The 16,748-nt window shown below is 51.1% G+C and overlaps 1 protein-coding gene and 1 long non-coding RNA gene across 2 annotated transcripts in view; both read left to right on the top strand.

The window, feature by feature from the left end:
• TMEM242 (transmembrane protein 242) overlaps positions 1–884 on the top strand; it is a 29,584-nt gene extending 28,700 nt beyond the window's left edge. Inside the window, exon 4 of the mRNA XM_060616991.3 lies at positions 362–884. Within this exon, the coding sequence (XP_060472974.1) occupies positions 362–460 (99 nt within the window). The 3' untranslated portion in view covers positions 461–884. The remainder of the gene's footprint in view (positions 1–361) is intronic.
• Positions 885–9,620: 8,736 nt separating this feature from the next.
• On the top strand, positions 9,621–11,035 carry LOC145715510 (uncharacterized). The gene is made up of 3 exons (XR_014137739.1): positions 9,621–9,681; positions 10,012–10,273; positions 10,810–11,035. It is a non-coding gene; the product is annotated as an uncharacterized LOC145715510 (long non-coding RNA).
• Positions 11,036–16,748: the final 5,713 nt, after the last annotated feature.

The raw sequence follows: 16,748 nt of genomic DNA, 5'->3' as shown, positions 1-16,748 counted from the left end.
CTACGAATGGCCTCGGTGTGTTTAAGACAAACAGAACTTCCATTCTCAGCTGCATCTTTATATATGAAAAAGCCAACAAAGCATAGCATTCTTCTGGTAGGAAATAGATATCATGGAGGGTTGACAGTCTAGATTACGTTGCCTTCCAGATTCAGAGTGGTGTTTTATGTTATTTAAGGCTCAATAGATTACCACTTGGGAGAAGAACGGAGGTGTATCTCATTTCCTCTCAAGGTAGCTGGAGCAGAGTCTTTACTTTTTATGGTACCCACAAGCAATGAAGTATCATCCCAGCAGCAACAGAGTCTGTCTCTCATTGCTTTGGCTCTTTTGATAACTGATTTTTTTTTCCTCCTTTTAGATGAAAGACTTTCGAAGTAAAATGCAATCAATATTTCCAACAATTCCCAAGAACTCCGAATCGACTCTTGAGTGGGAGGAAGCATTGAAATCCAAATGACATAAGCATGGTGAGGGAAGTCTAAAACAATTGTTTTGGAAAGGGTGGCTTCAGAGATGCCACAGAAGCAAAGGGCCTCGATTGATTTATCATCAGGAACATGTGCATTGTTGACTGAATTCATGGGATAGAAGGCGCTCAGTGTCCACAGAGGAGGCCGCCAGTCTGTGCGCTTTACTTTAAAATTCACACGGGCGTGCGTGTGCCTAAGGTTTTCCCAAAATTGGGAAGACTATTTAAAAATAATCATATGGGTAACCTCTCTGTGGAGAAGATCCCAGGGGAAGTACGTCTGTTTATAACAGCTGAAGCCAAGTTTTGTACCTGAAAAAATGTATAATAACATGTGATGGAAAATCTTTATAGACAGACTCCTAACCACACTAGTACCTCAATGTGTCTAATTAAATGAGTTTCAACAGCGTTTCTTGTCTGTATGTGATTGTCAGGGCTTGGAAAGCTCACTCCTATTAGGCCGACTCCAGAGCAACAGGTTAACAGGTAAACCCTGTTTGTCAGGTAGCAGGTGTGGCTCTGTTGTCCTGAGTTTGCTGTCCTGGCTTTGCATGTGCTAATTAGTCGCTGATGAGCTCGTCTCAAGGCTCTGGAAATTCTTATACATAGATAAGAAGCCAGTAACAGATTATGAGAACTTGAAAGAGTAGTCATGCTAAAATAATACGATACCATTGATATAAAATGTACTTTTTTGAGAAGTTGGTTCTGTGTCCCTCAACTTTGACTGTTTGTTGTTTTACCTCAATTGTCAATGTAAAAAGAGTCCAATTATCACCTACCTTAACGAATTATTTTGAACCAGAAAGTTACCTGAGTATTGAGTCTCAATTTTAAGTAGTCAGTACTGCCTCCCTGATGAAACTACTGGTAAATTCTTCTACGCACACCCAGCCCTTTCCTGTCCTCCATGATCTCTTCGAGAAAACAGAAAAATGTCTGCACGCAATTATTTTTATTTGAAATTAACATTCTTTAAAGAAAAGTACTTTCATATGTCAGTATACCCAGAAAAATATGGTTGGGTACCAGTTATGCAATTTCTTTATAATTACTTAGGCTCTAATTAGCAATCAGGTTTAATAAAGTACATTTAATTTTTTTTTCTGTTGTAATGAAACCTTTTAGTTCTAAGGAAAATTTTTAAGTGAAATGTCAAGTGCATAATGTAACATTTTTCTCTGGGCCAGCTTACCCTGTTAAAATTGCCATATTGTTAATTAATTAAACAGGTGTAAGCAGCATCTGGGATTCATATGTAACCTGTTAAAAATCTCAAGACTACAAGGAAGGGATTGCAGAAATTATCAGGGTATATGGAGAGGCAAAAACTTTTCACTCGGCTTTCATTTTTAACTAAGAAAAGATTTCTAGTCTTTGAACGAAATGGAGGAACAGGTTGTGTCGATATTATGGCCTGTGTCTAGGAGCTTGGTGGGCCCCATTCCCACAGGGTCTGGCTTGTGGGAGGCCTCAAGGCATGAAAGTTTGGATACAGACTTCTGTTTACCCTTTTCATATACGTCTGTTGTCCTTGAGGGATGGCAAGGGGGCTCCCATAAGAACGATCGTGAATCACCCACAGAGGGAAGGTTGATGGGGACAGACTCCCAGTTGCATTTTAAAAACAGAAGTGAAGTAACAAAGATGAAAGTTAAAAGGAAAACAAGCAATATGACTGACGTGGTATTTTTCTACAGTCAGAACTCAGATTTCAGAAGATTTAGTCATTTGTCTATTCCTTTTATACCAGAGGCATATTGTTAAATTGGTTAATGGAAAGGAAAAATGTTTAACAGATAATGTTATTCTTTATGTGAAGTACCATCTGTGTATTGAGTTCTGAATGTTCCTGGATATGGAAGAGAGGAAATGTTATGGAATTTCAAGTTTGCCTTCTTTGCTGTCTTTATCTTGGGTAGAGTATGACAAACATAATCACATTTATCTCCTGGAGCATAAAGAGTTTTAATCACCCTATTAACCAGGATGACATTTTTCACAGACTTAAAAAGGAATAGAACAGACATTATCTCCCCATAAGCAATCCATTTCATGGAGGCTGAGCACTAGAAATTTTTTAAAGGATGGATAACACAAGCCATTTCCATTTCACGTGTAAGCCAACATGAAGGCGGCTTTCCATAAGAACGTTGCTTACGCTGGTTGAGTGTAAGCTTTACGTTTAGAATCTCAGCACCGAAAGAGCTATTAGAGAAAGCAATGTAGAGAAAATGTAGTGGGCAGGGAGGGGCGACTTCCAAGGCCTTGGGATTCATTCAAGAGAAAAAAATGTATTCTGCTAAGTTATTGCTGCCCTGTAAAAATGTATCCATGGGCAGCTGTTATTTTCAGAGTCAAGAAAATACGATTTCCAAACAACCCCAGACTGAAAAAAACGGGAACTGCCTTACATGACGCCTACCAGCCTATGTGTACACGAAACAGGGATTCTAATGATCCAGAGCTTGAGTCAGCCACCTCCGGGCCCCCGCAGAGCTGAGGCGTGACCGCAGGTGACCCTCGTTCCATAGCAGTGACACAGGCTGATGTTGGCTAAAACCTTTCTCAGTGCTCAGTCAAAAGGTGGCATCTAATCACCTCGCCTGTCCTATGTTCTGCTTAGTTTCATAGACAGTATGGGACTCAGCTTGCAAATTAATCATGCAACCTAAGGGGAAAATATAAGAAATTAAAAAAAAAAAAAAAGCCCATAGGGACAAAAGTAATTAAAATCCACTGAATTTAGCTATTTCACTTGGGGCAAAATTTAATCTCTCCTAAGTTTGGTTCATGGAGAATGTTGTATATTGTCACCTATTTTCATGTATCTTCTTAAAAAAAAAAAAAAAGCAAACAGTTAAGTATAAATTAAAATCAGCCAGGTAAAATGTAAAATTATTTCTCAAATAGTTAAATTCCTTACGAAAGGTAGTAAAATGCAGATTTTTATAGTATTTTATCACATTCGAGTGAGATAGTCTTCCTTTCTGCCAAGAGTCATCGAATAATATGTCAAGTATTCAGGTCTCTATATTGGTGTTATCAGAATTAATTATCAAAGGCTGTGCTTATATAAGAGGAAAGTAAGCATCTCTCGCAGTGACATTAATCTGTGATAATGAGTGAGACCGTTAGCAAAGTTTGCCTGATGGAAGATAACTCGGTTTGGGAGAAAATGAGAATAGCAGTCACCAAGAAGCGCAGAGTTCAACTCTTCTGCCCAAGTCGTAGCGAAGTGATTCAGAACCTAATTTGTATTTCTTACATTGGTGAGGCATGATCCCTTAACTCAAAAAAGAAAACAAAACAATAGTGAAAGCAGGCTAGAGATCGTCTGAGTGCTCTCAGTGACAGAAGGATAAAGGCCGTTCTTAACCGACTTTCTTAAGAAGCTCAATCAGGCAGACTGCAGAAGCTTAGCACATTTACGAAACACCTACTACCTGCTCGTCTGAAAACGCTGCAAAATCCGTCTTCGCGCTGCCCCTGCCTGATGTCTCGGGCTTAGCGCGGGGGCCCAGGTCTGCAGCCTGACGGGTGGTAACCACCAGACACGTCCGGGTGGCTGACCGCGGACTTGGGTCTCCAACAAGCGTGGGCCGCTGTCTGAAAAGAACAAGTGGACAGAACTGAGTATAAAAGAGAGCTTGGACTTGCTCAGAAAGTCCCTACTGAGTTGTGTCAAACTCTGTGGAGTCCCTTTGCTCTGCCAACCCGGGTGATGAGAATGTGTTTATTTTTATTTTATTGCTACCGGTTGTCCTCTCCACTCGTCCCTGTTCTAGGGGCCGAATCCCTCTGCTTCCTACTCTGAGCAAAGCCCCAGTGGTAGACATCCTCACCTGGAAAACTTGGAGGGTTACCAGGGTGGACCATGACCACTGCCACCTTCACCTGTCCTTCCAGCTCCCTCCAGTCCACAGTGGCCACAGCTACTTAGAGATCCTTTAGTTGGGATAGAGGTTACAAAGCTAAGAAAATTCTAGCATAGTAAATCTCATGCAAAGCTAAAATAAGACCTGTTGGCAAAGGGTGAGAGTGATTGAGGAAACCCTCTGCCCTGAGCTGGCTCGTGGGCCAGCCCCGACCTTCCTCATAGATGCTTATTACAGATGATTGTAGTAAAGTATCTGCGGAAAGAGTACAACAGCAAGCCTACCAACTCCTTGTTTAAGAGCAAGACTTTTTTATGCACCACAGTACGTGAGGAGGGAGGCTCCACCCCGGCAGTCGACAATGCATGGATGTAGGGCCCCTGGACCTTATTCGGGCTTCTCCAGAGTTGGAGGTCGATGGCACTTCAGCCTGCAAGATGGGGCTCTGACTCAACAAATCCTCTTGCACAGCAGTTTTCCCTGTGCCTTTCCAAATATCTCTCACGGCCAAAGATGTTCCCGTGGGAACTGTCCAAGTTCAACATCTCTGATATGTCTACTAACAGTGAGTTGGGGGTGGAATCCATATTCTCCACAGGAATCATTTGCTTTAACTTCTCGGTATTCCAAATATTACCAAAGGAGCAGAGAGTAAAGGACTAGGTTAAAAACAGGTCAGATGAGACCTTGACGCCTGCCTCCCCGACCCGGAAGCGGGCGCTCCTCCTTGCGTGGACTCTTCAGGTTCAGGACTATGCGCATCGGAAGGAGGTGGGGAGGGAAGGGAAAGGGGTAGAGAGGAGGAAGGAAGAAAAGAGGAGGGGGGAGGGAGGGACTTCCTCACTGGGAAGAGGGTCCGTGCGTCCAAGACCACACCTCCAGCTCCTGCTGAAGCTGACATTTGCCTTCTCATCCATGCTGACCACACTGACCTCAGCCACCGAAACTCAAGAAAATAAAAATCCCATCAGGATGATGAAAAATTAGTTTTTGAGGCAGGTCCTGGGCCCTTGCAGGGGTTTCTAACTCCCAGTCTTATGACCAGATGGTCCAACAGTGAAAAATTGGGGCGCCTGGGTGACTCAGTTGAACATCCTGCTCTTGATTTCGGCTCAAGTCATGGTGCCAGGGTCGTGGGATCAGGACCCACGTCGGGCTCCATGCTGAGCGCGGAACCTGCTTAAGATCCTCTCTCTCCCTCTCTCTCCCATCTCCCCCACTCACACTGAAATAAAAATTAAACAATTTTTTAACTAAAAAATAAAGCAAGATTCTAATGTACTCACCAACTCTGACGTACTGAGCAGATAAGAAACAGGTAAGATTAAGAGCCATACGAACAAGTATTACTCGGGATGACCCTGTGTCTGGCGAGGAGAAGGTGGCAATCTTGCTTTGTAGAACCTGGTCAGGCCCCCAGAGACCTCTGGATGGGGGAGCATCCTCTGAAAACAAAAGATCTCGGAAAATCATCTCTGGCACTTCTCACTTCATTTTGGAAACTTCACTCTCTAGCAACAGCACCTAGAAATAAGGGGCCTCCCTCACCTCGGAGTGGAGAGTTTTCTTTCGTAGCCAGACACCCGGTGCTGAAGTTTCACTCAGAGTACCCGGGAGTGGAAAGACCACACAGAATCACCGTGGCCGGGGTCACCTGGGCATGGACTTGTTCACCGAAGAAATGAGACAGGAACCAACCCACCATCCGCTCCCCTGTGAATCTAATATGCCCCAGAAAGTAGTCCAATAATTCTACCTAATCTACCCAATTTGTCCCTTTGATGTAAGCTTCCGCGTTACAGCTTACTTTTTCGCTAGTCACTAAATCATTCTGAGCTGAGTGCCATCACACATTAATTACCCAGCATGACAAACCCTCGGGTCAGCTGGTTTTCTTGGGTTGTGCCTGCCGGGAGGACGTGGGAGTTATTAGAAAAGTTCGGGCTGGCAGGTTAACATCATCCCTTCCTGTATCAGTGTGTGATGCCACACTCCGTGCCTGGGCTTTAAGAACTAAAATTAAAAACCCGCTCTCTCAAATACGCGGCAGGCTGAGGGTCTCAGCAGGCCCTGAGCCATCCTGACCGGGTGCAGTGACTATTCTCTGTGGCTCCAAACTTCAAAATCACCCTCTCGTGGTAGCTGTTCGCTGGCCCAAGAGCTACATCACCCCACTCCGGTCAGCGTTCGTACTCAGTGGCGGTCAGCAACAGGGCAGCGACAGGGCAGGCCAGAAGGCCGACGCCTTCCCCCAAAAAAGGTGTCCCCAGTCGTCAGATGAGTGATCAGTTCCCGAGGTAAGTGCAGCGGCGGGACACGGGTAGCCGAGTGCCTGCACCTGTTTGGTCTGCCCCAGAAAACATTCCTGGAACCCCTTGGTAACTTCAGGTGAACCCCTGCTAAACACAAGGTTTGGTACGAGCATTGCTGGCCCTGATGAGGGGCACGCAGGTGGCCCGGGACTGCCCCTGCCCCCTCCATTTCCCTTTCTGTTTTATTCCGCAGTCACCCAAAGGTGAGGCCACACCTCCCTCCCGACCCGTCTTCTGGCCCACCCGGACTTTCTCCACCTCCTTCTGTCTTCCACCTCCTCCATGAACACGTGCGAAAGCAAGACATGCGTGTGGTCCCATTCATAAGCAGAGGAACGCTTACCCCAAGCTGGCGGAAGTCTTACCAACCCCTTAACCGGCAGAAGGTCAAGGCCGGTGGGGGGGGGGGGGGGTGGTGGTGTCACAATCCTTGGGTTTGTGATGACTTCTCATGTTTCTCCAAGTGCCCTACACCACCCGCTGTGCAAACCTGTTCACGTCGTCTCCAGGAGTCACTTGGGTGGATCCTACCCCAAGCCCAGCCCTCGCTCTCCAAAAGGAGACTCAGGTGAGCAGCATATTGGCAGGTCAAATTTGCCTTTCTTTTCTTTCTGAACAAAAGCCAGTCGATGAGTGTTTTTGCAAGCCTCTTTGGACGCTTGCATTCTGGGATCCCCCGTGTGGCCCGTGAGCTGTGCCCGGTGCCCATTCCTCAGCTAGCAGCATCCTTCCCGGCCCTGGGGAGTCACTTCCCAAACCTTGTCCTTGTTCATAGTGAGTTACTAAGAATCTATTCAGTACTGTGATAGGCCACTAAGCGTTTTCTCTGCAGTTAAAAGACTTTTATGGCAAATGCCATTATGAACATTTAAAAATTCTCCACAATCACACAGCACCCAGATGGCCAGGCTGTCCTCCCCGAAAGGGGTTTCCTGGAGCTGCTGGTTGGCGTGACGGGAGATCTGGGTCCCTTCACCTGGGTCCTCCCCTGCCTGAGCCCACTCTTGAAGCCTCCTCCAACCCTCCTCCACCCTCCCAAACTTAACCCCAAGCCCAGCCCCTCCGCTTACAGCTGGGATGACTTTGGGCAAATGACCCATGGAGGCCCAGGGTGTCCATCTCTAAAATGGGTGCCAGAAGAACTCCCGCATCGTCATGTCATGGGGAGGATTAAATGTATGTGCCCAACGAAGCAGCCAGCCCGTGAGAGCCCCAGCCTGTGTTATGGGCGCACTTGATCTGATTCTGAATAACCCCCCCGGGCTCCTCCTGCAGCACACTCCCATTCACCCCGTCCCGCAGGCTCCTCCCAGAGCTTGGGCTTGCAGATCTTCCCCACCTTTCACGGGTCACCTAGCAGGTGGGAGCCCTCTCTGGCCTGGGCTCCAGAGGCCACACCTGCTGGTGAGCCAGGCACCATCAGGGACAGTCCGTGCTCCTCCCTGGCATGCCCCTGATCAGGGACCGCTGGGCAGCTAAAGGGGGAACAGGGAGGGGCTCCTGGGTGGCTCAGTCGGTTAAGCATCCGACTTCGGCTCTGGTCATGATCTCACAGATTGTGGGTTCGAGCCCCGCGTCGGGCTCTGTGCTGACAGCTCAGAGCCTGGAGCCTGCTTCGGATTCTGTGTCTCCCTCTCTCTCTGCCCCTCCCCTGCTCACACTCTGTCTCTCTCTGTCTCTCGAAAATAAATAAACATTAAAAACTATTTTAAGGGAGGAGCAGGGAAAGACTCGGATTGGGGAAAGGAGGGCTTTGCGCACCTTCATTAACCCTGTCTGGACTCACGGTTCTCAAACCTCATTCGGAGCACTTGTGAAAACACAGGTGACCCCACAGCCTCCAATCCAGTGGTCCAGGCGAGGCCCGAGAATTTGCATCTCGGTCAAGTCCCAGAGGAGGCCAACCTGCTGGTCCAGGCACCACGGTGAGAACCAGGGCCCCACTCTGTCTCTGTCTCTACCTGTGTCCCTCTCTCTGTCCCTGATGATAGTGCTGAGGACAAGAAGTGTCACAGAAGAGCGTCTGGGCCAACCCTTCACTGGCTACCACAGACCACCTTCTCGAGCTCCTGCGAAAGCTGTGGCTCCACCCTCCCGATTCTGCCTTCACCCGCTGCCGCCCTCCACGCCCAGGCTCTGCACACACGCACACACACCCGCCACCTTTGATTTGCACCCCCTGGCAGCGTGGCAGGATCCTCCCCCAGGCACACAAACACCAGACGTGTTAGAGACGACACAGACCCCCAGACACACGCAGGGAGTCGTTCGGAAATGAGCAGTGAGCGCTTGGAAGGGGCTGATCCGTCTCGGTCCCCAATTGTGTACAGCATAACGGAGAAAAGAGACAAGGTCACAGTAAATGGCAACTAGCCCAGATGGGGATAATAACCCCAAGGGGAAGGGACAGTGCGGACGAGAGTCCTTCCGCACAGACCTTGTCGGAAGGAACGCCCTGGAAAGGGCAGGAGAGGCAGGCTTGCAGGAGGCACGAGCCCAGGCTGGGTCAGCGGTGCTGGGATGGTGAGGCAGGGAGGTGAGGCAGTTTATCGAAGGCCTAGGCTGGTGGGTAAGTTTGGGCTTTGCCTCTAAGCAGCGATGGGAAGTCTATGAGTTGTCTGAGCTTGTGACTTAGGAAATGGGCATTTCATTCATTCATTCATTCATTCGTTTGTTCACTTTCTTAAAGCACAATTATTAAGTGGGTGGTGGGGGTTGGGTGAGGACACAATCATGATTAGAGTCCTTCCTTCAGGAGGCAGAAGGTATTTTGACTGGAGAACGGACTGGCAGCGGACTGTGGCCAGCATTGGTGAGGCACCTGCCTCAAGTGGCCAGCAGGAGGCGCCAATGACCAGAGGCACGGCTGAGCCCTGGGGTTGGGGCCGGGCAAGGTGTGGGTGGAGAACTGCGTGTTAATAGGTCTCATTGGCACTAACTTTGCTCTTTTTAAAAGAGAGAAGAAGAGAACGCATGGCCGAGCTGTACCTGAGTGGCAGCCCATATCCTCTCTCAGGTGAGGTGTCTGAACCGCAAAGAGCACAGCTCAGGGAAGGTGGGGGGTCGGGTCCTGCCGTCACCAGGCGCCCCTGTCTCTGGCCGCTGAGCACAGGGTGTGGCCCCGGACTCCAGGGTCCCACAGGAAGGGGGAATCAGATGAGACCCACTTGGGAGGAACAGCCACTGATCCAAGTAATAATAATAAGAACGTGGCACTTGCATGGCATTTACTGTATGTTCGGAACTGTCCTGAAGCCGTGCATGCATATAAGCTCATTTAGTCTCCCAAGCGCCCCAGGAGACCAGAAACTTGGGCCTTGGGAGGGACCAGAACTGTTCCCCCAAGGTCACAGGCTGGGACTCAAGCCAGGAGAAATAACCTGCCAAGGTCACACATCTCTTGACTGCACATCTGACTTGCAAAGCCCCCTCTCCACTGGCCACCGCAGCGACGGGGAGGGGAAGACAATTTCAGCTTGCAAAGAGTGCAGCCACAGGCCCCGGGGCAGAGCGGCAACAGAGGCCAGCGTTCCCCCGGCCCCCCAGGCCCCATGCCTCAGTGCCTCGGCACAGGTAGCCTCCAAAGCAGAAATCAAACTAAAGAGTCGGTAAGTGAAATACATTTAGTCTCTTTGCTTGGCATACACAGCCTCACAGCAGCCTGGACACCGGTCTCAAAGGCAGAATTCTCAGGCTCCCCAGAGGCGCCCACCCCACAGTGCGGGGCCGGGGAGCTGACCCCATCTGTTCCCACAGCCTGGCTGCACCCTGCAATGCAAGGGCCTTGCCTGCACGCACGCGTGGACCCCCAGTCTGCAGTCCAGGTGTCCCCCGGCATCCTGCTAGGGCCCAGGGCTGTGAACACCTGCAGGGCAGGCCTCTCGGGAGAAGATGGGCCCAGGAGGGTGCCCCGGGTGGGTCTGGTTGCCTCGAGCAGCCCCCGTGCCCCACCCAGAACCCAGGCCCTCCTGTGCACCGTGTCCTGCTTGTCCCCGCCCCTCCAGCCTCCAGCTGTGAGCGCAGGACCCTGCGGTCCCTTTCCTCCGAGGCCCTTGTAACTGTCACCAAGTAAACAGTACCGGAGATGCGCTGATGCCCCTTGGAGAACTAACGCGTGGCTTGGGACTTTACTTTCTTTACTCAGATAAACATACACAAGCTTGTGTTTCCCTCCTTGCTGTGGCTACCAGAGAGCTCGCTACACTTCAGCTCAGTAATTCCATCACCTTCGCTTCCTCCTCCTCCCGCTTGAGGTTTTCAATTTTCTATTCCCAGTTTTAGCAACCTTGTTGAACCGCATGTCTTTCATTGGATGCTGCCTCAAATCCTTTTGAGGAGCTGACAGGGTATAAATTATAAATAAAAATAAATCCCGCTGAAATCTTCCCATTGTAGCTTTCTTATTTCTGGAGTTATCTGAAGTCTTGATGCAGCGTTTGTAATAAATTCAACACAGAACATTTTATGCACCAACAGGTTTTTAAATTTTCTGTTTCTGCAAAGGATCCTGGGTTGCTATAATCCTGGACTCACCGCCGAAAATTTTTCAAGGGAAAGCAGTTTGTAAATACTGTTACTTTGAGCAGTGGCTGTTTGCAACACCTCACCTAAATCTCAGCAAATATTGCTTAAAATTTGGGGATTATTCTCAGCTAGCCTGGGATGACTGAAGTGGTGGGGGGCGTGGAGGCGGGAAAATGTTGCATCAGGTCATTTCTGGTTGGAGAAGAACGGTCTTGAGGAAATCATGCTTTAGCACAGACGTGCTAAAAAGAAATGACATTTCTTTTCTTTCTGTCGTCCAGAGAGGGACCAAAGGAAGAAGGGATGTCCTGGCCGGTAGAACAGGGCTTGCACAGAGGTAAATGAAGGCTGTGATTAGGTCCAAAGGGAATTCTGGTTCTAACTGAGGGGAGACCCCTGAGCTACCTGGGGTCAGAACAAAGGCACCTTCTGACCTAAGGCTGGGGAAAGTGAGGAAGGGAAGGATGAGACTTTGTTACACGCTTTAGTTTTTCTAAATCTTAGCCTGTGAGATTAGATAATTTGCCATGCAATGCTGTCAGTATTTGGCAGCTGTAATAGAAAGGAATAATGGAATGGAATGGAATGGAATGGAATGGAATGGAATGGAATGGAATTGACTAGCACAGCATAGAATATGATAAAATAGCATGGAATAGAAAGTTGTTCAAAAGAAGCAGTAAGAGTGTGTGTGTGTGTGTGTGTGTGTGTGTGTGTGCACCAGTCACAGGCTGGTTCCTCTGGTGATAATCTTGGCATTCGCCCTGGTTGCCTCTCCTGCTTCTCTCTGCGGCCTCCCGGCCGAGGGTCAGCCTCCCATTGAGCCAACCTAGGCTCATGGACAGAGATGGCACTTTCCTCATCTTCTGGGCCACATGAGCAAAGCACCTGTCCCTTGCAGAGTCAAGTCCTAATTGCCGGCCAAATTGTGAGGCAAGCATAGGCCTCTTAAGAATCCACAGAACCAGCTTTATAAAGTGCTGGCAAAAGCCACAGCTCCAGAAAGGTTGGCTATGTGGCATTATTCTTGACGTGAAAAGTGTCATCAAGCTATTTACGTAAATAAATACGCATCTATTTACATGCAGTTACCAGTGGGTGCTGAGTTTGGGTGATCTGTAAACCATTCTTTACACTCTTCTGTACTGCTTGCTTTTTTTCCCCGTGAGCATTGATGAGTCTTCTAACTAGAAGTGATTACACTTTTTTTTTTTTTTTGAGAATAAAAAATTATTGCCAACGGTATATTGCGGAAGGAGAAGGGCCCCAATTGCCTCCTTCCAGAATCACGGCCTCCACCTCCTTGAAGTGCTCCCCCCCCTCCACCCTCCACCCGCCCCCCCCCCCTACGCCCGCCCCCCCCCCCCCCCCCCCCCCCCCGCACAGTCTTCCCAGTGTCAGTGACTCAGGCAGCCTTCCGGCAGCAGGGGAGGCAGGGTGGACCTGAGGCTGCCCTTCGCGCTTCGCCCAGCAGAGGGCGACCGAGCCCGGGCCCCGCGACTCCTGCGCGCGGCCTTCCGTGCGGCGCCGTCGGGGGCGCCGGGGCCGCGGGGCGGGGCGGGGCGGCGGCTGGCGACCCGGGGCCCGGAGGCCGAGGCGCAGGCTCCCCGCGGCCGGGGACGAGGGGGCAGAGCCGCCGCCCGGGTGCCCCAGCGTCGCCAGCGCCTCCGCGGAGTGGGCCGGAACGAAGCCTCGCCGGCCGTCCTTCTGCCGCCCCCGGCCCCTGGACCGGGGCCGTCGGGGGCTCCCGGGCCCCCACGCGGCGCCCTCCAGACCCCCGCGTCCCAGAGGCGTAGTCCCAGCCGCGGGGCCGCACGTGTCGCCCCCGCAAGGGGGCGTGTCCGCGGCCCGGACTGAGGTCCCGGAAGGGGTGCAGGGTCTGTGTCCACCTCCCACCCCCGACAGCTCCCCCGGGCCGCCCGCGGCCCTGCGCCCGGCACTCTCTGAGCCCCTTCCCGGGCTCTCCCGTCTCTAGACCCCCGGGCCGCGCCCGCAGAGGGGCCGTGGCTGCGGGGGCCATGCCCGCCTCTCCTGCCGCCTCTTGGCGACTCCCCAGCCGTGTTTCTGGCAGTTGGGGTTTTCACGTGCCTTTGCCCAAGTGTATGCCTTTCCTTCGCGTGATTTTTTCCCTTCCTACCAGCTAGTGCAATGTGCACGGTAGAAAAAGGACAGATAAGCAAACGAGGGAGAAAAGCCACCTGACGTCCCGACTTCTGTCAGTAACCGTATCAGCGTCTCGGTGTATCCACAGCCACATTTTGCGCTGGGTGTGGGTGCGGGCATAGATGCATATTATTTTTCCAAAATAGGGGTGGCATCGTGTCTCTGACCTCTGTAACCTGCTTACCCACTCATCAGTGCAAACGGAACATCCCTGTCTGCGGCGGAAGACGCACCCAGGAGTCCCCAGGCCCTGCCGGCGGAGCGTCGTGGGCCCCTGTCCCCGAGGCCGGCACCGCCCACCCCCGCCGTCAGCTCTGCTGTGAGGGCTCCGCCCTGCCGCAGCTCCCAAGGCTCCATTTTGTTCCTTTCAACAGCAGTCGGGAGAGCACCCCATTCCCGTCCCTTTCCTCTCGTCTTCCCTGCCCACCTTTGAGCTGAAACAAGTCTGCCCTTTGTAGAGTGGTTCTTCTCTCTTGTGACTTTTTTTTAAATGTTTTATTCATTTTTGAGAGCGAGAGACAGAGGGTGTGGGGGAGGGGCAGAGAGAGGGAGCCGTGGAATCTGAAGTAGGCTCCGGGCTCCAGGCTTCCAGCTGTCAGCACAGAGCCCCACGCAGGCTCGAACTCAGGAACCATGCGATGATGACCTGAGATGATGACCTGAGCCAAAGTCAGATGCTTAACCAGCTGAGCCATCCAGGCGCCCCTTCTCTTGTGACTTTAAATATGAGCAATACAGGGGCACCTGGGTGGCTTAGTCGTTCAGCATCTGATTGCGGCTCAGGTCAGGATCTGGCAGTTGGAGGGTGTGGACCCTACATCGGGCTCTGTGCTGACAGCTTGGAGCCTTCTCTCTCTCTCCCTCTCTCTCTCTCTCTCTCTCTCTCTGCCCCACCCTGCTCACACTCTGTCTCTCTCAAAAATGAATCGTTAAAAAAAAAAAACAAAACACATCTCTTTTATAAATAAATAAATAAAAAGAGCAAAACAAAATGAATCTGTACTGATGCATGAAGGACAACATTCTTCCTTGCTGCATGTGGGGCAGGAAAGATGGGCCTCCAGAGCAGTGGTGTGGGGGTGTGGGGAGGCGGCTCTGCCCCCCTCCCCGGGGACGTTTGGCAATGCCTGGAGATGTTGGGGGGACTGCTCCTAGCATCTAGCGGACAGAGGCCAGGGCTCCCGCTGGGCGCCCCTCCATGCACCGGACAGCCCCCAGAAATAATTAGCCACCCCCAATGTCAACAGTACCAAGGTCCAGGACCCCTGCTCCAGATGTTTGTCAACACCCTCTCTTGGGGCCCAGGAGCCTCCCAGCCGTGGTCTGCCTGCAGCACTGCCTGAGGGGCCGTGGCCTTGACTGGTCACTCCTGGGCCCTGTCCATTTGCCCCCAGACATGACCTGGTGGCAAAGAAGGGCAAGAGGTTGAAAGGCCGATCTCTGCTGAGATGAGGTCCCAGAGCAACCCGGGAGGTGGGGAGGAGAATAATCCAGTAGCCCGCGTGCCCGGTTTTGCCTATTTTGTTTTACTGAGTGTGGATTCCCATGGTTTTCTCAGGTGTTGGAGGGGAGACAGGACTCATTTCAGCCCCTTTGCAGAATCCCAGAGTGTGAGAGCTCAGAGGAGCCTAAGACATCGTCTAATGCGACCATCTCCTCTTCCAGATGGGACACGGACCCAGACTCAGGTGTACATGACGCCCCTGTGCCTCAGTTTCTTAAATTACACATAATAGCCTCTCCCTTTTGCCAGGCGCTACCTGTGCCTCGGACGTGTTCACACACATTCTCCGCATTGCTCACAACAACCCTGTGACGAAAGAGTTACTCGCCCAGCTCACGGGTGAGGGCGCTGAGCCTCGTGGGCTCCAGGTTAATTTCCCTGAAGCCGGAGAGCCAGCAGGTGGGGCAGGAAGCCCACCAGGTTTCTCTCACCTTGAACAAGACACAGCCACTGGCTCTCAAACTTGGCTGCCCGTCAGAATCATCTGGAGCATTTGAAAAAAAAAGCAGATGCACAGGTCGCCCCTCAGGAGATCTGAATTAACTGGACTGGGGTGTGTTCTGGGCACTGAGGTTTGCAAATGCTCCCCTGGGGAGTCCAGTCATAGCAGAGTTAGGGAACCCTCCGAGGCAGACGCCCTCTGAGCCATATGGCGGGACCTGGGTTAATGTCACGGATGTGATTTGAGGGCAAGGAAGGGTTTGTTTCAAGAAATGTTGAGGGCCTCGATACTTCCTGGTAACAAGCCCATATTTTGTGTCTAGAATTGGGATTGGCTTCAAATGAGGTTTCTTTCCATCTGAATATTGAGGTCTCCAAACCCGGTCTGTTTTGAGACCTGTTATTTTCTGGCTGCTCCCTAGATGCGGGGAGGGTTGAAATAACAGCGTAAAATATACTCCTGGGCCACCAGGTGAGAGGCGTTAGCCCCGAACATGCCGGATCTGTGTGGGCAACAGGAGGGTGCCAGCCTGGAAGCCACCTCCCCGCGTTTACCCGCTCAAGGCATCTTGCACCAGGGACATCTGCACCTTTAGCAGAAACTCTGGAAATGGAAAGCCACTCAGACGAAGAACATGCCAGAAGGGGCATTCCAGAGACAAGACAGGGATAACTGGAGCTGGGGGTGGAGTGGGGCTTCGACCCCACGTGCCCCCCACCCCCGACACACACACACCTTTTCTTCCATTCCTTTTGAAAACATGAGGCTCGAGTCTGGGACAAAGGAACAAATATTTACATACAACTTCAAGCCCGTCTGTTTTTCCCTTGAATTGCAATGGAGCAGGCCGCAATCTCATTCAATCCTGGCAATGACCGGAGGCATCTCCAGGCTGCTAGAGGCCTCAGGGCGGCCAGTGCTGGTCTGTGGTCCTGCCCCCCACCGCCTGGACCATCACCTTCTCGTCTACGCTCTTCCCTCCAGCAGGAACCCCTCCCTGCCTGCCGCCTCACCAAGCCCCCTGCCCAACTCTCCCTCAGTCCCTGTTTAAGTTCGGCCTCCAGCCGTTCCTGAAGGGTTCCATCCCCCACTTAGGGTAGCTTATGTTTCCCTGAACCTCAAAACTTCGCATAATCTCTGGAAGCCCCAAATTCACACCTCTGGGCCGCTATTAGAACACTACTCTTCTCAGCTGGCTAGTATGATTTTATCTCATCATTTTAATTTCTTTACATTCTTCAAGCTTTCTTTTGACAAGAATTTTTACATCGAAAAGGGCTGCTCCATTCTGCAAGGGTTGATGCACGAGTCTGTGGTGTGTGTGCCCGTGTGTGAGTCTGGGTGTGTTCTAACCTACTGTGCTGATTCTCAAGTGTGGCCCGGAACCAGCAGCACCTGAGAACCTGTTCGAAAACGCAAACTATCAAGCCCCGCCCCGGATCTACTGACT

The sequence above is a fragment of the Panthera onca genome, chromosome B2 (genome assembly GCF_046562875.1).
Source record: "Panthera onca isolate mPanOnc1 chromosome B2, mPanOnc1 haplotype 2, whole genome shotgun sequence".
NCBI lineage: Eukaryota > Metazoa > Chordata > Mammalia > Carnivora > Felidae > Panthera > Panthera onca.
This window is presented reverse-complemented; position numbering and strand designations above follow the sequence as displayed.